Here is a 25,671-nt window from a genome sequence, read left to right as displayed (position 1 = left end):
TTGAGTACTAAATCACATGTTGCCATGCAGCCAAAAAAGAAACACCCCCCCCCAAAAACCAAAAAGCCAAAAAACCCAGCCAACCAAAAAAACCCCAGTGATTCTCTATGAAGCACCACAAGACCTATCTTTCAAGCTAGGTACCAACTCCCTTTCAAGGAGTTGTTTTCAGTCCTTCAACCATTAACAGTTGGTTAACAGTATTAAAAGTAAGCAAACAAGCACCTGTTCTATTTATTCAGTGATAAAGCAGGCTGACAGTTACAGGTCTGTCTCCAGTACTAACCACTAGTCTAAACCAGTAACTTTCTAAGGGATTTATTCTTTTTAGCTATCTGCATTAAAGGAGTTGTAAAATTTGTTCTGAACATGAGCTAAATGTTCTAATTAGTTTTCCCAGCATCAGTTTAGACCTTCTGCAAAGTTGGAATAGACAAGTCAAATTAATGAAACTTCTGAATGCAATGCAATTTAAGTACCCAGCTTCCATGGTCCTGCAGATGGGAGCAAGAAAGCATCTTTAGTAGCAGCAAACTCAGGCTGAGCAGCTAATGGGACAAGCTTCTAGTGACAGTTTACTAAGTCAGCTGGGAATTTTATTTTTTACTGTGGAACTGCATTTGTTGAACAGGCCTGACGCAAGAAGCTACAGAAAGACTTAAGAGTTTGCTATCAGACAGCTAGAGTAAGAATCTGTGAGAAACAATTCTTAGCAGGCTTTGAATACCTAGTGTCAACTAGACCACAAAACTGAGTTATGGAGGACAGAATCAACAGCCACACTAATGTTTGGTATGAAAAGTTGCTTTTGTTTAATGTCATTAGGTAACATCACTTGAGATACTATAGTTTTATGTAACATTTTAACATTCATAATTTTCCACATTTCCAGTTTGAGACAAATACTTCAATTCATAGCTTTTTTTGCATTACAGGAAGTGCAAGAGAGGTTTATATACAAGACTAATTGCATGACTGGCTGAATTTGGTACTAAGGCTGTATTCAAGTTGACTTTATTAGCTCTCCAGTTCAGCAATTGCTTAGGCATTTGATTTAACAATACCATTTCAAGTTTATACTTTGTATTAACAGTAAAACCTCTGACACATCAGCTATCACCACTGGCCAAGAATGTAGTTGTTACAGTCAGTTGTAACCAACTGATTGAAAGATTTGTTAGTAAGAGGTTCCTTGGAAAAGGCATGGTTTTCAAGAGATGGATGACTACCACACATTAACAGCATCTGTTCACAAGGAATCTAGGCACAGAGTGAAGCCATGATTGTCTTTTTGCTTTCTAACGTACTGGAAACATGCCACACCACACCATATGACAAGTCAAACTGAGCAACATCAGGGACATTGTGAGATACACGCAAGAAGCCTATCTGCTTGTTCCATTTGTCTGCCAAGCCATCCTAGTAGATTTCCCTCCCCAAAAAGTGCCATATTAGCACCAAGACAACAGTTAGTGTCCAGGACTACCTTAATGTTCTGCAAGAAGTGTTTCAGCTTATCTGACCCTACAGTGTAGACCTCTAGTACTCAGGACTCCAGCAGTTCTGTTATAGACCCCACAGTTAGTTATTACACATCTATGGCAGAATGGTATTTTTACTATGAGTTCAATAGACAAGTATTGGATTTTTTTTTCCCCTACCGTACAGTTTACACCTTTGTGGCTCAGAGACCAAGTCATATGTCCAGTCACCAATTAGAACCGCATAGAGTCCACTTAACTTTACAACTGGCTGCTGTCATGATAACAGGCAACTGACCTAGTTGTTTAAGGTGTGGACTTTTAGCTACTAATTCAGTTCCCTAATGTGCAGGCAACACTTCTTCCCCAGGTACATTCAGTTCCTGTATTTTGGGACAGTAAGTGCTACAGAAAAAGGAATTGTAGTGACCATGTTTACAAGACACATGACTTAGTGTTGCTAAGCTCCTCTCTGGAAGATTGCAAAGAACTAAAGTTACCATCCACCAGTTTGAATTTGGGTCTCCAGCATGAGTCCAGCTCTACATTTGCTTTGCCCTGAATTATCATCTTCACAGCATGTTCTTTGAGGGCTCGTGTTTCAATCCACCTGGACATGTTTTCGATTACAGACATCATGGAACAGCAGCAAGAGTGGCAGACAGCAAAGTGAAACGTGTAGAAAAATCATGTTGAGAAGGGGTCCAGTTACTACTCCATTTGTCCTTTCCTGGTTATGCCTAGTATGATGAAAAGGACTTAGGGTTAGGATGGCTGTAAGTTACAGTTTTATTGCTTAAACTAGCTTAGAGCCACTGAGAACAAAAACTAAAGCAATAAATAGCAAGACTTGTCTTCTGTTAGAAGCCAGACCATATTTCAGGGGAAGACTTAAGAGGTGTGGCAGAGGAATATATTTGCTAGTTCGACAGTTCACATTCTCTAGTCAAGGGTACAAAAGTTTGAGTTACATTAGTTTCTAGTAACAAAAGCTCTCATAATAGTTGTTATTCTGTTTTTACACCAATTCACCCAGAGTACAAACCCACAATTATTTAGGGGATTAAACTTCAGAAAGTTGTATGGGGCACTGTGTGCTAACACTCTCCTAAAGAGATATCTGAAGGTATTTAGTGAGCCCCTCTGAAATTTGCAGCATATATTTACTTATTAACTTTCATCAAGGAAAGGAAATCTAGATCTATTGTGGTCTTGAGACTTAAGTCTGTGGAAGAATAAAATCTCCATTTCTAAAGTGAAGCTGGCTAGGCTTAGCCAGAATGCAGCTATGTACAAGTCTGAGTAGATGTACTCACATTCCAGCAGAAGTGTTCTGCTAGGGACTGTTTGCCATACTTTAGAGGAGCATTAGAGCTAAGCCAGTGTAGTTTTTAGCCAGCTCTTTACCAAAGGTTTTCCAAATCAATTTCAGAGAATGAAATAGGTTTCCTTACTGGTGGAAGACTTACCTGATCTATGCAAATGGGTTGCCAAAAGGATCACCAAAAGGGCCAGAAGGTGGTTTCTGAGATTCCTAAGGAAAGAGAGATCACAGGCTGTTAGTGGGTTTCCAGGTTTACCCTGTGTAGCTCTAACTGCCAGTTCCTGTTCCAAACACCTTCTGGAAAGAATACTGTAGAGTTCCTGCTAAATACACATTACCTGTACTGCTTTAACAAGAGAAAAGGGCTCTAAAGCAGTGTTAGCAGTTATCCTAGTCTGAGGCAAGGTATCTTTCAGAAAAGCCATGTGTCCTTACTGAACAGTCTTTGGAGCGGAGCCAGTATAGTCATGATGAGGTCTGTTTTAGCCAAACGCTACATGTGTTAGGTCAGCATTCTGGCATTGATCCAGAGTTTACACCAAGGGCTTCAAGTACTGTGTCCCAAATGGAGTGATGTGGTTAAGCCACTTCTTCCCCCAGGAGGTACTGAACATGGGAGCCTCCCATTTGCTCAGCAAGAGAGCTGCACAGTCTGCGCTGCTCAGTCTACTCCACAGAAATTTAAGTATAACTGAAGTGGAAGACTTCTGCAGCTATATTATTTTACAGTCTTTTGTAGAAGCTCCCAATACTGAAGAACTTCCTGCTAGGGCTTGCAGATTGGGGAACTGGTTATGGGCCCAAGCCAAATAGAATCATACTTCGTTAGCCTTCTTGCAACAAATGCCCTCTGTTAGATTAAATATTAGCCTCAGACATGCAATAAGTTTTGTTCCATGGCCTCTAAAGCCAGAACCAAGTCAGTGCTCAAACACAGGCACTGTGTTTCTCCTGTTAAGGAGAAAGAAGGGTTGTATTTTTCAGTGTTGTTTTTTTTTTTTTTTTACTACTTACAGGTGAGTCACCAAGAAGGTCCATTTTAGCTTGACTTTCAAATAGGTCATCAGCTGGCACCATATTTTGTTGGAGAACAGGCTTTGGTGGTTCTAAGGAAAAGAGATATACTGCTATAATCACTTAACAGCTTTAACAAGTACTTAGCACTGCCTGTGTAGCAACACCAAAGCTCATCTAATTAGATACACAAAAAATCCCACACAGAAGTCGTTTTGAGTGACCTCACAATTTTATCTCTTGCTTGTCCCTCACTACACTTCAGCTAGATGGGACTTCTAACATTGTATACAGACCTAGTTTACCTCATTCTAGTCAAGTAGCTTAGACACTAGATGTCAGTGCTTGGCCACTAACATTGATCAATTCTCTAACATTATTAGGGGACACAGTCCTTCAACCCTCTGTTTCAGTAACCACTAAATCAGATTTTTAGTTCTATCAGAAAGGACTAGTGAACAACCATCCCAATCCCTGAGCAGCTATTGAAGCAGAAGAAAAAAAAATTTAACAGTCATTTTGGCAGACAACTTGCTAGCTTCCATGTCATCATGGCCTGTACTATCTTGAGGAATGTTTACTTTACTACTAAAATAATCACTGAAAGCTCCAGAAGCACCTGAAAGGCTTTGCTGCTCTCCTCTCCTTGCTGGTACAGCAGGTGGCTTTATCAGCTGGAATTCTTTAAACATTTCCTTGACTTCCTTCATCTCTTTATCACCAAGTGGATCCAGATCAACAAAAACATCACTTTCTTTCTTGAGCTCCTTCAGAGGAGTTCTAGGTGGTGGCTGAGGTGGGCTAGTTGTTGTTGGCATGGAAGATAGTACAGATGGTGTCTGAGCAGGTAGCGTTGACGACGGGAGCGCACTACTCTGGAAGGATCTTACAGCACTGGATGGCTGCGCCCATGAACAAGATGGAATTTGTGCTTGATGTGCCCAGAGAACAGACGACCGAGGGATTGCAGGCTTCTTCCAGCTTGGCAGTGTTGGAGTACTAAAGGCAAGTGGTTGACTAAATCCTGTAGGCTGAGCAGATATCATAGACCCAGGAAAGACTGATGCAGCCTGAGTGAAGGTAGGTGTCTGTGCACTCCATGGCGATGGAGTTACTGGCAAGCCACCTGGGGGAGAGATTGGTGTTACACAGCACTCCAGTGACCTGAAGACCTCAAGCAAGAGTGTATCAACTCTGAGGGTACCCACAAAACATTTTTCATGTACTGTTTGCAAAAATGTGTTGATTTATACTTAAAAGTCAAGTTCTTGGGGGTGGGGGAGGGGAGAAGGAGGTTAACATTTTTTACTTTGCTGCATTTCAGTCCTGAAAGAACAGAATTGAGGTTGATGTAACAGAGGAACATACTTAGTTCTAGCACAGAAGTGACAGATGCATTTGCCATATAGTTACTTCTGTGTAAATTATTATAAAGACTCTGCAGCAGTGTAACCCTAGCCTCTCAAGTTGTGCTTGGCTCACTTGAACCTTGTGTACCTGAAGCAGCAATCTGCTGTCAAAGTTTAAGCAAAAACCCTGTTCCAGTTAAGGATGCAGAGCTTAGGCCTCTATTCACAGAACTTAATAGTTCAGGGCAGACATAGGAACTTAATAGTTTTAGGGCACATGGATCAAAGGACAAGGCACTACACATGAAGTAAAAGAAAACTAGAACCCCTATTTTAGTGTTAGCAGGTATTTTAGACTGGAGCAAGACCTTCACTTTGTGAACTAACCTAGACAAGCCAATGGAGATGGTATGGTAAGACTTGTTTTGAAGAGGTCCAGTGAACTAGTTGGCACAGGTCCTGTTTGTGCAACTGAGGTCAAGCTCACACTTTCTGTAGTTGGCACAAAGAAGTCTGAGCTAAATAAGTCACTCGATGCAGTCTAGAAAGAAAAAAAAGCTTTGTGAGATGGCATGGCAGAACACATGCTAGCATGATCAAGACTCCCTAGTCCAGAGCTACAAGCTTTTATTTCAGCTAGAGCAGAGCACGGAGCTTTGATGTATCCTTTAGAGACCAAGTATAAAAGTTTCAAACTTCATTATGTTCATGCCTACTGAGATGCATGGCATTAAGTAGGTATAATATACAGTAGTCACAAGTCAACAGCAAAGAATAAGACTTAAAGTGACTGAATTATTTGTCATCATAATGAGCTCCCCTCTGCCCCCTACCCCCTCTGAACATTCCTGCTCAGTCTGCAGTGACCCCTGCAGTTCTGGCAAGGTCAGCAACAGTTTTGCATCATTTGAGTGCAAGACAAATGCAGTTGACCCAGACCCACCCTGTGTCTAATAAGGCAAGTCATTGAGGTTGCCCTCAGTAGGCAGGTACTGAGAAACTACACAGGTTTCTGTAAGCTAGTACTAGTACCTCATTGTTATGAAACCACAGGTTGATGGGCATACAGCTATCATAACAGTTTCTGGCATTTTATCAAGTGTCAATATACATAGCAGCATACTTACCAGACCTTTACAGAAGTATGAAAGCATTAAGGAAGAGAGTATATAATTTAGTGACCATAGCTACTATGAAATATTCATTAATATTAGAATGTATCATGGCTGCAGAGAGGTTAGGGTAAGCAGGGCAGGTAAAAGAGAAGTAGATGTGTTGTGAAGCTATTTAGCTAGTTACACAGTATGATGAAAGAAAAGCTTCTTTCACCCAGATTCTCCCAGTAAGAGCATGCATATCACTTTTTGAATGTTGTTCACCTTGACAGACCTCCTTCCTCTTCCTGGCTTGGTACTTTGTGGTGGTGGGCTAATTGTTATAGACTCATGTGACACAAGCTGGATATTGTTTTCAGAATCCAGCTTTACTCCATTCTGCAGAGATACTTCTTTGGAAGGACCTTCCACAAACAGGTTTGATGGGGCTTTAAGAAAGCCACTTTGTTCTCTCTCTGGTACCCCATTTGGAATTCTGGCTGCAGGCGACTTACTCTCAAGTGGCCACTGGCTTGTTAGTGCTTCTTGTTTGCCAGTTCTATTAGAAATCTGGTCAAACTGTTTACCAAAGTAGTCAGTATCACCATTTGAAGCACCATTAGCCATGGGTGTCAAGGTACTCAGACTTTCCTTCTTCTGGTCAGGAGATTTTAGACAACCAAATGAAGGCAGTGCAGATTGGTCTGGCTGTGCAAAAGGATCATCACTGAAAGGGTCTGGGTTAGGTGTGGGAAAGAAGCTGAGACTGGTAGAGAAAGAACTCTCAGGCAAGAAGGGTGGCTGTGGCTTTGGTTGTGGAAGAGAGGTTGTGATGTCATTCAAGAAGAGATCCTCTTTTGTAAAAGTCTGTTTGGTCTCAATTTCAGAATTTAGATCCACTAACAGAATCTCTTTAGCTTCCTATTTGTTCAGAAAGAAAAATAAAATTAGTTTTATGAAGGACTTGCTGCATAGTACACAAGCTTGATCCTAGTATCCAACACATTATACTAATACGTATTCAACGTCACAATGAAGTTGCACTAAAGCTTCCTCTTATAAAGTCACTGGGGCAAGCACTGCTGGCTGTGGTCAAATCACAGCTACCTAGTTACAGAAACTCAATGTTAAAAGCACCTCTTTTAAGATCCTTTAGTTAAATATCAGATGCTTGTTCTACAGTCTAGAGACTGTAGAGTCATCAAGCACTACTTACACCTAGGCTTTCACTGGAGTCAAGAACCCCTGTTTGAATTCTAGTCGTTTGTTTTGATGAGTTGTGAAATCACACTGCCTTAGTGCGACTTCAAATTGCAGTCTCAGCTTCAGAGTAAGACTGGAGAACTATTTGACAGTGGAAGATGTTAACATGCCATCTCTTCCACCAAGCAGGCAGTAGAAGGCTAAGACCTGGTCACTAGCTGGATTGACAGCACCAATTGGATCATGGCTGATGGTGGCTTACAGTGCCACAATAAACCAGTAGGATTTTGGGGGTCATACTGAGCTATGACAAGGTTTATGCACACTTCTGTGCAGTTAGGCCACATCTTGAGCTAGGGCTACTCATCTAGAATGGCCACAAGTCCACTCTGAGGGACTTAAGGATTCACCTGTCCTTAAAATGAGCTTCAGCTTTAAAGGTCTTTAGCAAAGTTTCTGTAATAGCTCTCATAGTAGCAGAGGCATGTACTGCTAGCACATATTTCTAAGACATCTGACTAGAGAGGTGGGCCCCTGTGGAATTCATAAAGTTCAACAAGACCAAGTACAAGGTCCTGCACCTGAGTCAGGGCAATCCCAAACATTGATACAGGCTAGGCAATGAGTGGGCTGAGAGCAGCCCTGTGGATAAGCACTTGGGGGTATTGGTGGATGGAAAACTGAATATGACCCAGCAATGTGTGCTCACAGCCCAGAAAAGCCAATCACATTCTGGGCTGCACTAAAAGAAATGTGGCCAGCAGGTTGAGGGATGTGATCCTCCCCTTCTACTCTGCTCTCGTGAGACCCTACCCAAGTACTGTGTTCAACTCTGGGGCCCACAGCATAATAAAGACCTGGACCTGCTTGAGCAGGTTCAGAGGAGGGCCATGAAGATGATCAAGGGGCTGGAGCACCTCCCCTATGCAGACAGGCTGAGAGAGTTGGGGTTGTTTAGCATAAGACAAAAGAAGGCTCCAGGGAGCCTTCCAGTACCTAAAGGAGGCCTACAGGAAAGATGGGAAAAGACTCTTTATTAGCAACTATAGTGACAGGACAAGGGGTAATGGTTTTAAACTGAAAGACAGTAGATTTGGATTAGATATTAGGAAGAAATTCTTTACTGTGAGCAGTGAGACACTGGAACAGGTTGCCCAGAGAAGTTGTAGATGACCTGACCCTGGAAGCGTTCAAGGCCAGGCTGGATGGGCTTTGAGCAACCTGGTCTAGTGGAAGGTGTCCCTGCCCATGGCAGGGGGGTTGGAACTAGATGACCTTTTGGGTTTCCAACTCAAACCCATTCTATGACTAATAATATAGAATTATCTGTCACACAGTCTCAAGCAAGCTCTGCTGGCTAAGAATGACATTAGCTACTCTAGTTAGTAAGTAGATACTATTATAGCCCTAAGACACTAGTACACTGATGATAGCTAGACAGGTGTCTCAGTGAAACCAGAAACCAGGACTAACAAAGTAAAACCAGATCTTATTACTAGGACTAGTTTGCTCTCAAAGCAAGAGTCAATACAGCTAAGCTAGATTCTACTTACTGTGGGACTGCTTATATCAGGAGGTGTTGACATATTCCCAAACAAGTCCATCTGGTCAACTCCCTTGAAGCCAGAAATATTGAAAGAATTTATATCTGTTAGAGTTCTTGCATGAGCAAAAAATCAAGCATTATGCATATCTACCGTAAACACATGTATAAATACTGCATTTTCCACACAATGTGGAGACAGACAGTTATGAACTCCTTAATGGCATCAGCATAAAGTTAAAAAATTTAACCTACCGGTTTCATTTTGTCAGCTTGATCAGCAGGTAGTGCTACGCTACCATTCTGTAATAGATGGATAACAGTGTCAGCAATAATTGGAATATCAAAACTTGCCTTAAGCAAGGGACTTGCAGGCTTCAAAGAGCAAGCGATGGAAAGAGGAAGTACGAGGGAGATCACTACTCATTATTAGTTCTGCAGGCCCCTTTTACTCCCATTTCAATGTAATTGGGCATCTGACATTGCGTCCATAATGCTGGCAGTGTAAAGAAAGTCAAAGCTAGTTGTGCTGCAGCAGCATACCTAATCAAGTGAGGCTGAGTTGGAGTGGCTTACCTCAGTCTTACTTGCTTCTTCACCCTAAAGAAGAAAAGGCAGCTTTTAGTACTTAGACATGATGTAGATTATCCAAAGCCTCTTGCTTTGGAGAGCTTACTAGATCTAGGAGGTAATCAAACTGCTAGTACAACTACCAGCCAATAACTTCAAGTGATCCTGGACTTAGACCTCAGTGTTAAGTCTTACAAGAGCCCAAAAGCCAAGCCAAAGCTGAAGCAAGCTTTATTTCTATGCAGAATCTAATGCAGTTTCTTTAACTTTACTCACCTTTTTCTTCTCGTCGTCTTCCTTCTGTTTCATGTTATATATTAGTTGGAAGAGGTCCTTAAGATCAACAACTAGAGGCTCAGCCTGGAAAAGAATGTAGCTTTTAGGCCATGTACTACTTCTCCCTGAACTTCTACTGAAGCAAGCTGTGCAGCAAGCCAAACTTTCCTAAGTGGTGCAACAGTAAGGTTGAGACAACAGGAAAAGCAAGATTTTAAAAGGACTGTCTAGCCTCCATAGAAGAGAGCTGATGCAGAATCCAAGGGTAATGGGGCACAACCAGCTTAGAACTGTTGTTAACTCCACAGGCAAAGTGGCTGTATATGTGCTAAACCTGCTATGTTTTTGCTAAAAAGCTTGTAGCACAAGACTTCCTAAGTGCATGGCAAATCCTAATCAGATTTCCTCAAAAGTGTAAAGTTTATCCAAGCTCTCTGGTACTCTCATGAGAGGAAAAACATTATGAATCCATCTGTTTTCTATGAACTCCAACACTGAACCTGGAGAAAGCTTCTACACCCAATACTACATCTATTTTAAACAGGATGCAAATAGTAAATCAGCAAGGCAAGCATAAGGTAAGATTATCATGACCTCAAATGCATAGACACCTGCATTAAATGGTATCTGCATCAGGATGAAAATTTAGTGTGAATTAGAAAGGCACTGCATTCCCTGGACACCCATTAACAAGAATGTTTTGAGTGGTTGCTGAGATGGTGGCATGTTCAGCTATACTGATTTGGAACTTTTGCTTGAGGCATACAGCAGTTGTGTCAGTGCCTACGATAGGACAAGTCCCCTTGTTCAGCCACTGCCTTTGGCTCAAGCAGAGAATCTGTTGAACAGATCTCACTGTTTATATCTGAGCATCATCCTCTCCTAATCAAGGTATTTAAACATGCAACTGCAGGAAAAGCCATTTCAAGAGTTATCAACTTTGACAAACAGTACAGCTACAGCAGTCTAGAGCTGCACAAGTTCTTACTTCTCAGCTAGACAAGTCTGTGTCAAAAACAACTAGCAGCAAGTCAAGAGCTGTCTACAGCTTGGCTGAGCTTGTAGGCTGGCAAGAAGCACCCCATGGTGAAAAGCTCTGAGAGAAGACTCCACTCCAGAGCGCACACAGAAGGCTTTTGTACTTAATCTACAATTCCAGTGAAACCAATACAACACAGGACTCTGATAAACTAATAGAACAGGCTTAGGAGGGGGTGTTACAGTTGTTACTAGAGTAGTAACATGCTCCAACAAGGAGCCCCTCAGTCCCATCTGTAGTGGGTCTGAAGTTGCCAACAGCTTCTCCAGGAGGGCAGGCAGGGATGTGTATGAAGAAATTACTAGCTTTGAAGTCTTGGCTCATCAAGTCATTATAATGACTATTAAAGACATTATAATGAAAAGCTAATAAATGATAAATATCTAACTTAAGTTCAGGTCATTTAGGAAACTGCATAATACTCAGCAGTAATTCTAAGTAGCTTGTTTCCAGTGCTGCTTATGTACAGATTCTCTTCAGAGAGACAAACCGTGAATACAGGATTTCTGCATGGGGGAAACCTAGCACAGAAGAATTGGAATCCCTCCAAGAAGTAACTCTAGGAAGACCAGACCTGCCATTCACTCACCCCAGAAACACTATTGCAATTGAGTAAGTCTGTTTTCACTGCTGCACAAGACAAAGCATCATGACAACTAGACTAGTGGAGTTCTAACATCATTCCTGTTAATTCCAAGTGAAGATCTGCCTGTTTGACTCAAGAATTAGCATTCCCACTGACAGCAACAGGCCACTGTACTGGAAAGCCCATGATAATGGCTGTTCATCTCACTAATGACTTCCATGGTGCGTGGACATTTCAAACAAGGTTAATCACAGTAAGCAAGGCTACTTCAGTGTTTTTATTCCACAGACTACAGAGAAGCTGAACAAAGTAAAAGCCACTGGTGATACAGTCAATTCCTACTGCCCTCCTCCAGGAGGGGAGTCCATCCACCTGTGCTGGTACTCCCCTATACCTACCTCATAGGGCTACCAGTAAAACACTACACCCTTGTCACATGTTAAGTGTTTACACAATAGCATTACTCATAGCAAGTGGAAAAGGGTTTCTAATCCATACCTGTTGTGCTGTTTTTATGGCAAAAAATTGGTGCTGGCCTTCTCCTCCACATATGTAGCCAAAAGCACGATTGTCTGTTACATCCCGAGCAATAAAGGAGATTTTATTTACTGGATGGTCATATTCTATGACCTAGAATTAGAAAAAAAAACACGTATCGGTTTAAATTGTTGGAGATATAATAGTTGCTCTTCTCTGTAGTTATAATGACTGAGACTGTTAGAAGGCTTCAGTTCAAGACTCAGATTTATCAGCCTTTGACTAACCACAATAGGATGTATCTCTCTTTCTGGCAGGAGGCTTCAGCATTACAACTCATTTCACAAACCAATTTTTAGTATGTGGAAGGGGGGCATGATGCCATTAAGAAATCTAGTTCAGATTGGTCTACCTTCCAAGCACCTCACTTGCTTTAAGAATCACAGTAAGAGGATAAGTCATATCTTACCCCAGTTCTCTCATCTATTATCTTGATACCAGAGAGGGATATGTTCACCCAGATCTTCTGTTTGTGTTGACCCTGGGAACGCAAGGCCACTGCCATTCCCTAAAGAGGTTGAATATCAAAGTATTGATGAGACTTGTGTCAGATTGAGCTTTAACTTGTTTCCTTATATTCCTCATGAGCCCATGGCTATGAATGTACTAGCGCTAATCTAGTTATTCCTATATAGCTGTACAGTTAGAGCAGGATTCCTCTTGCAACATATGCCTTACTAGGTTTGAAGTGATACCTCAGAACTAGATTGTGTTTCCTCTGTACATATTTTAGAGCTTTAAAAAACTTATCTTAGCTCACAAAACTGCTGCAGTAGCAGCACCTTTACCAGCCTTCATGGCCTGACTGAAGCTATGCAAGTGTTCTGCACCCCAGAAGTAATCATCTTTGCTGCTGCAGGGTCTCATTTATTCTTTGGTTTATCTGTATCTCTTGGTGTCACTACTGCTGCAGGATGCCAACTTGTGCTTTGAGGTCTGTTAAATTGTGCAGAGTTCCCCCCTCCCCATCCAAAACCCAAGCTCACTATTTGTGATCAAGTTCATACTATTAGCATCCATACTGGATGCCTATAAGAGACTTAAAGGAGCAGTCCCAAGCTATTAGAGGAACAATGTTCTTTGAGCAAAGGCTTACAGCTTTAGAAGTAACATCCATCTAGGATGGTGCTGTTATTAGTGTGTGTTACCATTAAGCTGTTACTTTTGCACAACTTCAAATACCATTTGATCTGCTTTCTGAAGGCTACCCAGAAGTTGCTCCTTACATGCCAGCTCAAGCCCTTACCTTCAGCTTCATCATTGAATCCTGACTCATTTTGTCTCCTCTTGCCTCTGGGACATCATCAATGCCAATCAGTTTAGCTTTGTATCTTACACCATCACCTTTGAATCTGGCCAAGAGAGATTCATCTGTCTTTTCTGGCCCTGGAAGCAGAGAAAAGTTGTTTGTTGGTGTTTGGGTTTTGTGAGGTTTTTTGTTTGTTTGTTTTAGTTTGGGGGTTTGTTTTGTTTTTTTTTTTAAGAGAGAAATGTCTATGTTGTGGCTTTGAGATCTTTGAAAAATTATACTATATAAGTACATATTAAAACTGTCCCTTGAGTATAGCTGACTAACAACCCATAGTCCTAGTACTGTGTGCACTGCAAGAAAGTTACTCCTTTAAGGTCACAGTGCTCTTGGAGAATCTGGCCTCTGTTCAAAGAGTGGAGCCCAGTGCTTAATGTTTGGGAACTTCAGAACAATTGTTTGCCATATAAAAGACTGAAATATTTATAGGCAACAGCCAATTAGATATGAAGTGCTAAGCAAAAACACCAAGCAGAGGTGGTACTTCCCATGGCCATACAGGATGTTCAATAAGCCTTTCAGATGCTAGCCCCTCATTCTGGTGTAGTCAGATCTCTTCTTGTTGTGCAAGAATCTCCTGGTTCCTGTGCTAGAACTTTCTATCAGCACCACCATTTCTACAAGTCCTGGTACACCCATCCCTGTAATCACTTGGGATTTTAGCTGATTTACTTTTTCTGCTGTTCCTGCTACTTCTCAGAACTGCTTGTTTTTCTTCCCTGCATGCTCAACATACTCTGATTGTGTACCAGGTAGGTATTTCTGTATGAGGTAACTCTATTTACATGACCTAATCTATCAAAAAATTTATTATCTGATCTACAGTAATTCTCACAAAATGAGCTTTCTAGCTTCTCTGGACTAGAAGCTGTATCTGTGTCTAGCATATCACTCCCTCTCTGGAAGTAGGGGAGGAAGCAAGTTCAGGTTCAGACTGACAGCTACCTGGATGATCCTGGATCTGGTCACCTCCTCAGGGAGGCTTTCACTGCTCTGGGCTTTTGGTGACTTGTCAGGCTCAAGAAATAAGTCATTTAACAAGTGCAACTGAGAGCTTTATAACTTAAAGCTAAAAAAACAAAAACAAAAATAAAACTTTTCAAGGTAAAAGCTTACCTTCTGGTTAGATTTATTTTACTAGCTTATTTACTCAGTCTTCCAGTCAGCTTGAAATCTCAGAGTTAACTATGCTGTGAGAGCAATCTTAGTTTTAGGCAAGTGCAAAAGATTAGCGACACTGACTAGAGGTGTTCAAGAGGTAAGCATTTCTTACCTTTCTTTTTTTCCTTCTTTGAATGTTGTGCTTTTGGTGGAGCCTGTTGCTCAGGCTGGCTGGCTGTAGCTTCAGCTTCAGTGGACATGATGGGATGGTCGTCAGCTATGCTTGCTGTAGTTTTTAAAAATCCAAGTAACAATCAGTAAGCAGACACAGTATTTTACCGTGAAGAAGAAATATTCTTATTAAACCTGTTAGTCCAGTTTTGTTCTGCTGAACACTGAAGCCCACTAATGCCTGAAAGTTTTAGTAGTGACCATGTAGGAAGTCTGACTCACTGACTATTCATCTCAGGCTACAGAGAGCATGAAGTTATGGCCACTAGGTGATGAACAGTCACCTCAGTAATACCTAATCAGTAGACCACATTGACCTAATTCCACAGGCTGTACTTGCATCACCCTGTTTTAATCTGTCAATCTTTAGCTTTTTACCCTTTAAAGCTATTTATAGAACCTCAGACATTTTGCTCTCTTCTTCAGCACTGCCAGCTGCATCTCTGTAGAGGATAGGAGGGAATGCAAGAAACATTTGCTAGGATCTCTTCCAAACACCCATGAAGATGGCACCAGAACACCTCAAAGAAACCAGTAGATCTTATTCATGTTTCTATAACTAGCGGAAGTCTGAGGTTATACCACCCAACAGGTAAAAGCAAATAAATTCCTTGGGCTGCAGACAGACCATTCCAGGAAAAATAAACACAAAACCCCAAACCAAACCCTACACCCTTCAGTAATCAAGTAACCTGAGGTTTTTTTAAAATAAAAAAAAAACAACCTGCAAGTTAATAGAAATTATGGACTAGTATGACTTGACTTGTAACTCTATGCTATGAGACCCTTTTGCCTCTGAGATGCAAGATACATTAAAAAAAATAATCTGCAATCACCATGTTTTGTTCCTACACAGCTGAAGCATTGATTCACACTTACCAAATAGAGGGACTCATATTGTCTTTATAGAGTTCTGAACATCATCTATACCTGGCCAGAAAGAACTGGACATTCATATCTGCTACAGAAAACATTCTGTGAATCTTCTGTCTGGGGTACTGGAGTGGCTTCAGTTAGTGCTTTGAATTTTAGGGTGACAAATGAAGCCAAGAGTTTGTTTAGATGATTAAGTAGCTGGGCTACCCTTTACTAGTAATTTCCCCTATATCCAGACAAGCAGCCAGACAAGCCACCCCTATTATCCAGCATACTATTTGAGACATAAGTGCTGAAGCGTTCCGTATCCTCTAACATTAGAGACTTGTAATTCTCAATAGCCTATTCCTCATTTGCCTTAGTCACAGCTAATGATTTATCCATTACTTGAAAGTTACTTTCAGGGTTTTGCTCTCACTCCTGCCTTCCCCTCTTCCCTCAATTCATTGCTAAGTCAATAGCTATAGACTGACTCATCCAGCTTGCTACTAACAGAGTAATGGATGTCAATGCTTAACTGATTCTTAACCTAGGAAGAACACAAATTCCTAGGTCTTTAAGAGAGAATTTCACCCTGAAGACCTCCATTTCCTTTTAGCTAGGAGGGAGACCTTTAGGGAACTAGCTGTTAATGTAAGTAAAGTTAGATCTAGCTGCTTACCAGATAGTTTGTGAATTGCATTTAGCATTGCTTAAGTAAATCAGAGATAAAAGTGCTCATGGGAAAGATCTCTGGCAGCTATACCTGTTCTCCTCTGTAAGCAACTTACCTGGCCACAGCTAGGGAACATTTGATGCAAGGGAACAAAGGTGTTGCTATGAAAATTTCAAGTGGTTCTGAGTAGAACTAGGTGTTAGAGGAAGAGTTGATATAGCAACCCATGGTTATTTAGGTAATGTTATCACTAGAAGAGTGGCTTGCGTGCCCATTCTGACAAAGGAGCAATGGGGAAACTATTACAGCCAAGAGGGATTTTGCAGGATACTTGTACCAGTGCTAAAAAGGAGTGTGCCCACTGAAAAAGACTCATTAGGCAGGTAAAATGAAGCCAGCTGAATTCTACTCTAAAACTAGACTAGCTTGCCTGATGGTATAGGTTTTTTTGGGTAGAGATAGTCTTTAGACTTCAGCATAATGAGCTTCTCCCCGGATTTATCAAGTCCTTCAGAAATAGGGAGGAAGGAAAGACAAAGTTAAGGTTGAATCATTAGTTAAACACCCCCCCGCATCTGGAAGGTTACTGTTTAGAGAACAGAAGGAAAAGGCCTGGAGAAGAACAGAGCTAAGGCATGCTCTCTAGGAGTCACGTCATACCTTTAGGACACTGCCCAGCTCGATGCTGGAAAGAAGAAACAACAACCTCAAGACACTGAGTCCCACCTGTCGGTGATTCTACTTCCCCAATTTAATTGGTAGAGCTACACTCAGCTCTGGTGTTATACAACCACAGTAAGTATCTCAGTCTGAAGTAAAGTTAAGAGGCAATAACAAGCAAATAACCTAGGGAGGAGCAAATATGCACAAGCAAGACCTCACTTCAGCAACTGTAAAGTGGTAGAAATCCAGATGGGTAGTTGCCATCTTTAGACTCTAGGCTGTCTCCATCCTATGGAAGCCAGACCACTTATTTGCATAGAGCCCCAAGGTGGAGGAAGATGGGCAGGGGTACACACAAGTCTGGCTGAACCCTTGCAAATACCCCATCTTACTGTGGAGAAGCTCATTCTCAATGATAACAATGCAATTTGAGAAGGTTAGTGAGGGCTTTCTGGACAGCTTACAGGACATACTCTCCTATCTGAGGTCTGGCACAGCTCATCTCACCTGCTGAGAGTTCACAGTACATGACAGCTATTTATCGTACCTTTGGAGAACCCAATGTCTTTGGGAATCATATCTCTGGAGCAAGAGAACTGGCAAAACTAAGAATGCAAGAATAGACAAAGGCTGCCTAATACATGTTCATATTTTAATTAACTACTTCTTGACATCTTAGTTAAGCCACAAGACTAGCACAAAACTGCCTCAGGCTTTACCTTAAAATTTCACCAGAGTGGGGAGCAACATTATGTAGCTTGAGCTAGCAGTAATCTAGCCTGCTTGCAGTACGAGAGTCTCAGCCACAACTAAATTTGGATTCTGCGCTTTAGACCCAAGTTAAAGCTGTGCAAGGTCTTTGTCACGCTAAAGTTTGGCTTATCTTAATGGAAAGTGCTGGTGTGCTCTACATGCAAATAACTAAAATGAAGTTAAAGTCTTCTGTTTGTAGTTCTTGCTTGGAAGCTTCCTTTCACAGTACTCAGTCCCTTAGTATTTCCTTACTCGGACTGCAGGAGTAAGGCAACAAGAGTCTAGAACTGTTCCATTACATTTGAATTCTGAGTCCACCTGAAAAGAGCCAGCTAGCAGTATGGCAGGGTTAGAGATGCATGTGCTTTTATGCAAGGACAGTCATGTCTTCAGTTATAATGGCATAGTGAAGAACAAGATCATTCCCACAGCAGCTATGTCACCAGACTGTTAAATGATGCCTTTTGAACCTTCTCCATGTAGATAAGTCCATTGCTATCACTACAGCTTAATTACTCTCTATGCAATTGTATGGCCCATTTTAACTACTATTCTAAATGCAGTATTCCAAAAGTCTTAGACTGCAGATTTATGGATGTTGCTACCTTGGGAGATGTGTCCCAAACCCTTGCCTGTATCAGTAGATACACACCACATTTTGCCCACCCACTTTTCAATTTACTCCAGAAAGGGCTTGTTAAAATACCACTAATAGTATCTTCCTTTTTTGCTATAGGGACTATCCTGTGAAGAGCAAGTACTGACCACTCCTTAGGGAAAGGCCATTTCAGGCCCTCAACTTATAGGCCTTGACATGAGCTGTTACCTACTGTTTCAAGTCAGGCAATTCTCCATTCAAGCATTGTACTTAATTTTCCACACATCTACCCTGGGAAAGTCAGTCTTAAGACTTTGGGCATACTGTGCTCTTGGTGTCTTCTCTGAACTCCCTGCAAGGAGAACTGTTGTTAGTGACAAGTTGTCCTTGAAATACCTGTTTCTTAGCAAGACCTGAAGCACATGCCAAACAATTTTGTTAAGCAACATTCCCTAGCAATGTTCTAGCTATTGCTCAGGAAATCATCACCTGCCTACTCACAGAATGAGGAATCGCAGGCCATGTGCCTGCAGTACATACCACTTGAACTTCTGTCAATACTACTTGTTGAGACTCACTGGATATACCAAACAACCTGGAAGCAAAGCAGTTGTTAGTCAAGGCAGCTAGTGTTTACTCAGATGCAAACTAGTTTGAACTAGACAACAGCTCAAACACTTCATTTCCAACTGTACTCCTAACTCCCTCCTGCCTAAAAGGACTGTTTCTGATCTTCTTGCTAGTTAGTATAGCAAAGGACTCTTGCCAGTAACCATGTTTTTCACTCCCTTCTTCAGAGCAGGAACTTGACACATATTGAAGCTGTTATCATGCTGTTAAGTGTCCAGTGCTGGCAGAATTATCCTTTACAGTTTGGGTGTGTGCAAGCTGTAGTGAGAGAGATTGTGTATGTTCTGTATAGCCTATGCTAAACTGTAAGTGTTCTCTACTGGTTCACAAATGCATCTGTATGAGCAACAGGATTTTGCTGTATTATTCTTGTGTTCACCCAAGCTAAAACCATGTAGTCATGGCCACAGTGTCAAGTACTGCAGTTTGCTTAAGCAGCCTGATGATCCCATGAGCCAAAAACCTGTCTTTTAAACATTCATTTCAGCAGTATTTGAAGAACCATCCACCTAGCCCCCAGCTGCCATACCTCTCATAACAAACTGTTGTTAGCAGTAGTTGTCACAGGAGTCACTCCATACTGTCTCTTGTAGCAGATGCAAGTTACATTCATTTGTCATTAGAAGACTGAAGATAATTCTGTTTGCACCTTATGAGGCCAGGCTCTTCTACAGCAATTTCAGCCCTCACTTCAGCAGTAAGCTTCATAATGCCTAATACAAGGCTTACTCTTGCCTTCAAGATTAGTCATTACCAAGAACCCCAGCTCTCCCTTGTATATGCAGCAAGAAAGGCAATGAATAACTAAACAAGACAAATCTAAAAAAGGTGGTACAAAAAGATCTATACCAGACCTAAAAAAGGATTAACCAGGATTTTCAGAGGTCCACTGCAGCTCATTCAGTAGCTGTCCTACTAAACAGCTAGTCAAGTTTCACAGATTACTATTCTGCAGTAAGTTTACCTATTGGTAAATGTAGTTACACATATTTGTGATTTACAATAGAGGAAGTTTACATTATTGCTCCTAAATCCAGACTCTAAAGTAATCCTGGCCAGGCTTTCATTTTCCACCTCTAAGATGGTCTTGATACCATATTATGGGGATGCCCCATCCACCAGAAGCATGCAAGGACAAGTGCCAGCCTTCTATCCTGCTCTGGAGTTTACCTTTCATCAGCCAGGCTAGCAGCTGTTTGCAAAATGATCTGCTATTCAAGCTACTAGAAAACTAGTTCTTACTCATATGGTGACCTTTGTGCCCTCCCTTAAAGCACAACCAACCCTGTTCGGAGAGAACACAGAAGATGCCTGTGAGGTAGAAACACAGGCTGCAATATTAACACTACATCCTTAGTATTCCAATTTGTCTTGTCCCTTCCTAGGAAGAAAGTCTCATCCATAGGCATATTAGCCATAGGACAGGTGTATGAGACTTCTCACAGGAGAAGACTTGGTCTTGTGTGACACATCAGCATTAAGGGTTGAGTACACTGTTGGAGAAGCTAGGTCTTAGTTAACACTTTCATGAAGCCTCCTGACTTCATGGTAGGTAGGTAAAGGTCTATTATCCTGTCTCTCAGACCTACTTGTTCTGTTCAAGAGATAATCAAGTATTTCACCTCTCATCTTATTGCTTAAGGATGCCATATGAACTGACAGAGCAGCAGGAAATTCAGCTCTAAGGCCAATAGTCTGTCCTTAACTGGCCCCATAATGTCTGAGCTTTGAGATTTAAGGTGACATGCACCAGCTATGAAGCTTTATTAGAAGCTTTTAAAAGATAACCAACCAACCAAAATACCCAACCAACCAAAAATCCCCCAGTTTCGAGTGAAGGTCTGCAGGGTATTTCAGCTGAGACACTTCATCTTCAGGCACTCCACAGCATATGCAAGGCACATCCTTTCAGAAGAGGGGAAACTGGAATGGTCTATGCTCCCATCAACCAGGGCTAAGAGATAGATGGGAGAAGATGCTTTGTTCAGCACTTAGCTGTCCAGCTCCTATAAACAAGCTAATCCTGTTGAAACTGGTACCTCTTGTTTATTGACTAGGCCTGCCACTATGCTTCACCCAGCTTCTTTATAACCCTGAGACCCTTGAACCCACACACAGCCTCAAAATCAGGTGTCTAAAGTCAGTTTGTTTTGTCAGTTATGGTACTTAGACACATTGTTCTATCTGATTCTTCTAACACAACCCCCAGTTGTATTTCTGTGGAGTCCATGTTGAGTTAGAGGAGGAGTGGCTTATGCTTGGTTGTGTTTCACAGCAGTAGCTCATTAAGACCTCTTAGCATTCCTCCTCCCCTCCCCCAGAGGTAGGGTCTTGATTCTACTAATAATCCCTTAGTCTACATGCAAGATCTAGGTTTTTCCTCAAAAGTCCTTGCAGATTACAAGTTACCTTCATGCCATCCCTTCATCATTTCTTTTGATAGAAACTAGCCAGCAAGCAGGATTTGCACCATCAGTACTGTTTCCAGAACAACCTGGCTTTCTCTGGATGTGGAATTTATTGCTTCATTATCCAAGCAAATTCGTGCTTCTCTAGTGCTCACATATTGCTAGCCTTGCTGAATAAAGTCCACAAACATTACCAAGAACTGGATTAACCCAGCAGGTCACACAAATGTCCTAGCACTGTAAAATTCACCAGGATAGAAGAGCATCAATAGGAGAAAAAAATCTGTAGGTTTGGCAACAATACTCAATGACTACAGCACATTATGCACTTTCATTTACTTCCTATTTTAAGCTATGGGTTTTATCCTAAACATCGTGTCCAGACACCAGCCCTTGATTCCCCCTTCCTTGACACCAAGTGCATTTATTTGCTTTACCACAGAGACAAAAATCTAAGAGCTCCTCTTGCCACCCTTTGCATATATTACATTCAGCTGTTTATAGTGCTTCTTTCCATATCTGCTTGTGATGTAAAGGCCTTAAGCAAGAAGTATATCCATAGCAGCTACTGGTCTGCAGTCTCCAATAATAGGGTTATGCAGGCACTTTGGCAAGTAATGCTCTTCTCAATGATAAAGTGGGTTGTGTACTGCAGATGCATAGAGATACTTAGAAACATAGCAGAAGGCACACATTAGAATGGATAACCATCTCTACCTTCAGAAAAGGAAGCTGATGCCAGATTTTTGGCATTTGGCCCATCCTTCCAACTGACAGTGCTGAGCACAACCTCTGGTGCTCAGCCAATAGCTTTGTTTCAAGTAAGAGCACAAGAGATGAGAAGTATCCTAAGTCACAGGACTATCATAGTAGTGCTTATCATTCTCCCAGTCTCCTGTCTGCAGTGAAAAGCACACAAGACCCTGTTAGATTCCCCTCAGCAGAACCACCTCTTCATTTAAGACTGGGAGCACCTGGCATTCACTCCACTTTACACTGAGCCTTCCTATACCCCAAGTCATGAAGTTTGCTAGTTAAGCTGCTGTTCTGATGGTTCACCTGACATTCATTTAGCACTCACATCCTCCTTACCTGTATTGGGTTTGTGCAGCAAGGTTTTGGCAGTGGGGGATTACAGGCATGGCTTCTGTGAGAAGCTGCTAGAAGCTTCCCCTATGTCTGACAGAGCCAATGCCAGCCAGCTCTAAGAGAGACCCACCACAAGCCAAGGCCAAGCCCACCAGCAATAGCACCTCTGTGATAACAGATTTAAGGGAAAAAAGTTGCAGCAGGCACAGAAACAGCAGCCAGAGAGAGGAGTAAGAACGTGTGAGAGAAACAACCCTGCAGACACCAAGGTCAGTGAAGAAGGAGGGGGAGGAGGTGCTCCAGGCACCAGAGCAGAGATTCCCCTGCAGCCCGTGGGGAAGACCATGGTGAGGCAGGCTGTCCCCCTGCAGCCCAGGGAGGTCCACAGTGGAGCAGATATCCACCTGCAGCCCGGGGAGAGAGGACCCCAATGCTGAGCAGGTGGGTGCCTGAAGGAGGCTGTGACCCCATGGGAAGCCCATGCTGGAGCAGGTTTGCTGGCAGGACTTGTGACCCTGCGGGGGACCCACACTGGAGAAGTCTGTGCCTGAACTGCAGCCTGTGGGAAGGACCCATGCTGGAGAAGTTCATGGAGGACTGTCTCCCATGGGAGGGACCCCACACTGGAGTAGGGGAGAGTGCGAGGAGTCCTGCCCCTGAAGTGGATGAAGCAGCAGAGACAAGGTGTAATGAACTGACCCCAACCCCCATTCCCCATCTCCCTGCGCCACTAGGCTGGGGGGGGTAGGTAGAGAATCTGGGAGTGAAGCTGTGCCCAGGAAGAAGGGAGGAGTGGAGGGAAGGTGTTTTGAGATTTGGTTTTATTTCTCATTACCCTACTCTGGTTGATTGGCAATAAATTAAGTTAATTTTCCCCAAGTTGAGTCTGTTTTGCCCATGATGGTAATTGGTTGAGTGATCTCTCCCTGTCCTTATCTCAACCCACAAGCCCTTTGTTATATTTTCTCTCTCCTGTCCAGCTGAGGGGGGGGAGTGATAGAACAGCTTTGGCAGGAACCTAGCATCCAGCCAGGGTTAACCCACCACATTACCACTTCTATCACTTGGTTCTCCTCCTCCAGTTGCAAACTCTAGTGCATTACTATTAATAGAAATTTCTGCTTTAGACTTGACCACATCCTCAGAACCTTCTGAGAATTTTGTAAACCTGATTATGCCTCAGGAACCATTGTGTTGGATGCAACCGCAGTGATTCTTTGAACAGATATGGTGGATGACTCCCTCACACAATCCCCTTCTCAGCTGAAAAGATTTTCTTTGGATTCTGATTTGCCTCTCCAATTAGCCACCTACTGCCTCACCCACCTCCTGGAAGGTCCTAATGGAAGCTGATCAGAAGGCCTGCTAGCATTATAACTGCCTAACAGGTCACTATCAGACACAAGGACATATTTTCAATTTACCAGGGCCTGGTAAGTCCTCACAGCCAGCTACAATATATAGCTTCATAATTACTTTTCTCTAATCAAATCAGCCTCTCTGTCTCACCTATCTACACAGGTGTTCCCATCCTTAAGCATACATATGCCCATTCCTTAGCATGCAATGGTCAAATCTAAGCCTGCGTGCTCTCAGATTTGGTCCATTTTGGGCAGCCTTTTTTATGGAAGTTACAGAAGACTTCTGAGGCAAAAGACACAGCATTTTAAGGTAAACTACCTTTGTTAAGAGAACATTGAACCCCCCCTGCCCCCCCTCCAAAAAATCCTACCTGACCAGTGGATTTGCATGCTTGTCTGGTAAGGGTTCAAGTAACCAGCCTCAGCTTATCTGAGGGGCAGAAACTCTGCTACAGAGAAGTCCAGTTGTATTAGCAACAGCTGCATTTATCTTACTGTTCCAGCAGTAAGCACCAGCATTACCCCAACATAAGTGTCATCATATGATGATCATTAGACTTTAAGTTTCACCAGCTGAGAAGTCAGTTTCTCTCACAAGTTAGAAGACTCATTCCAGTTAATACTGGACATCTTTAACTATACCCATTTACCACAGATAGAAGTAGTATCCTGAGATTCAACAGCCAACAGAGGGGTGCCCAGCAAGGGTGCTCCATCCAAAACCAAAACAAACCCCTACACCTGCTTCACAGCATCCTAACCCGTTCCTCCTCTCTGCTACTAGAGAGATTATTTCATATCGGTTATCCATATGAAATTTAGGTTTCATATAGCTTTTTTTTTCCCTTAAGCCCACCCTCTCCACGCACAAAAATTAAAACGCACATTGATTTCCCTTCGCGCTCAAGCCGCCTCAGGGCGCCGGTCCCGCCAGCGCCCGGAGCGGGACCCAGGCGGCTTCCACCCCGCCTCAGCCGGGACGCGCTCCCGGCAGCCCGGCCCGGGCAGAGCCCAGCTCCCCCCGCCGGCTTTCAGCGGCCGAGACCCCTCTGCAGGGCCGGGGCCGCCCCGAGCGCTGCCGGCGCCCGGCCAGCGCCGCGAACCACGCCGGCTGTCGGCGGCGGAGAGCAGCCCCACCGGCGCCTTCTGCCCGCGGCTGCGGGGAGATGCGAGCAGCCGAGTCGGGCTGAGCCGCGGCCCGGCCGCCGCCAGAGCACCCTCCGCCCGGCACCCCACCTCCGGCCGTTCGCACCCCGGCACCCCACCTCCGGCCGTTCGGGCACCCCGGCACCCTCCGCTGCCCCACCACAGGCACCGTCGCGTCCTAGGGGGAAAGCCGCCCCCGCCCGCCGCCGCTTCTCCCCGGTGACAGCCTCTTGCCCGCCACAGGCTCTACAGGAGCCGGGCCCCGCTCGCTAAGCTACTTACGGGCTAGATCTGTTCCGCTCCGCGCATGGTCCGACGACGGCAGCCAGTACTCGGGCCGGGACCGGAGGCCCGGTTAAATATCCAGTTGTACTCTCGCCTTCGGATTAGTTAGCCACTCACAGCGAGGGACACGGTTTTAATCAGATACTGGCAGCTGACGACTATCCAGGAATGTGCTATGATGTTTTTGCTGCTTGGGCTTAGCTACACCCCCTCAACGTGTCGGTGCTCACAAGCTTAACCCCTTGGGAGCCGCAGCTCCGGCCCCCGCTGCGGGGGTGGGAGGGAGCTGGGGCCCGGGACGGACCCTTGCCAGGAGCGGGTCGGAGCCCCCCGGAGGACACGCCGGGAGGGGAGCGGGGTGGGAGACTGCGGGGACCCTGCAGGGACACGGCAATGTGTGGCGCCCGCTGTTCGCAGGGCCACAGGTATCTATGCTTCTTAGGCAGCAACGGCCCCGAAACGCCCGTCTAGAAAAGGGGTCCCTTCATGCGTCTGCTTAAACGTGGGTGCGGTGATGGTGTTAAAAAATCCAAGTCCAAACCAGCAGCTT

At 43.4% G+C, this 25,671-nt stretch overlaps 1 protein-coding gene across 3 annotated transcripts; it reads right to left on the bottom strand.

Moving 5' to 3' along the window:
- Positions 1 to 788: 788 nt before the first annotated feature.
- Positions 789 to 25,334, bottom strand: DAB2 (DAB adaptor protein 2). Of its 3 annotated transcripts, XM_052778271.1 has the most exons (15): positions 25,119 to 25,334; positions 14,599 to 14,712; positions 13,263 to 13,402; positions 12,426 to 12,524; positions 11,978 to 12,109; positions 9,855 to 9,938; positions 9,585 to 9,608; positions 9,264 to 9,311; positions 9,019 to 9,081; positions 6,548 to 7,183; positions 5,556 to 5,709; positions 4,439 to 4,945; positions 3,820 to 3,911; positions 2,951 to 3,015; positions 789 to 2,221 (listed from the first exon to the last, which is right to left on the bottom strand). In XM_052778271.1, the coding sequence occupies exons 2-14, from the start codon at positions 14,684 to 14,686 to the stop codon at positions 2,956 to 2,958; spliced, it is 2,127 nt and encodes a 708-aa protein (XP_052634231.1). In that variant the 5' UTR covers positions 14,687 to 14,712; positions 25,119 to 25,334; the 3' UTR covers positions 789 to 2,221; positions 2,951 to 2,955. The 3 variants fall into 3 exon arrangements, with proteins under 3 accessions (XP_052634231.1, XP_052634233.1, XP_052634232.1); XM_052778273.1 differs by lacking the exon at positions 6,548 to 7,183; XM_052778272.1 differs by lacking the exon at positions 9,264 to 9,311.
- Between the last annotated feature and the right edge of the window lie 337 nt (positions 25,335 to 25,671).

This window comes from Harpia harpyja, chromosome Z (genome assembly GCF_026419915.1).
Source record: "Harpia harpyja isolate bHarHar1 chromosome Z, bHarHar1 primary haplotype, whole genome shotgun sequence".
NCBI classification, from domain to species: Eukaryota; Metazoa; Chordata; class Aves; order Accipitriformes; family Accipitridae; genus Harpia; species Harpia harpyja.
The sequence above is the reverse complement of the archived record's forward strand: the minus strand, read 5'-3'. Positions and strand labels throughout refer to the sequence as shown.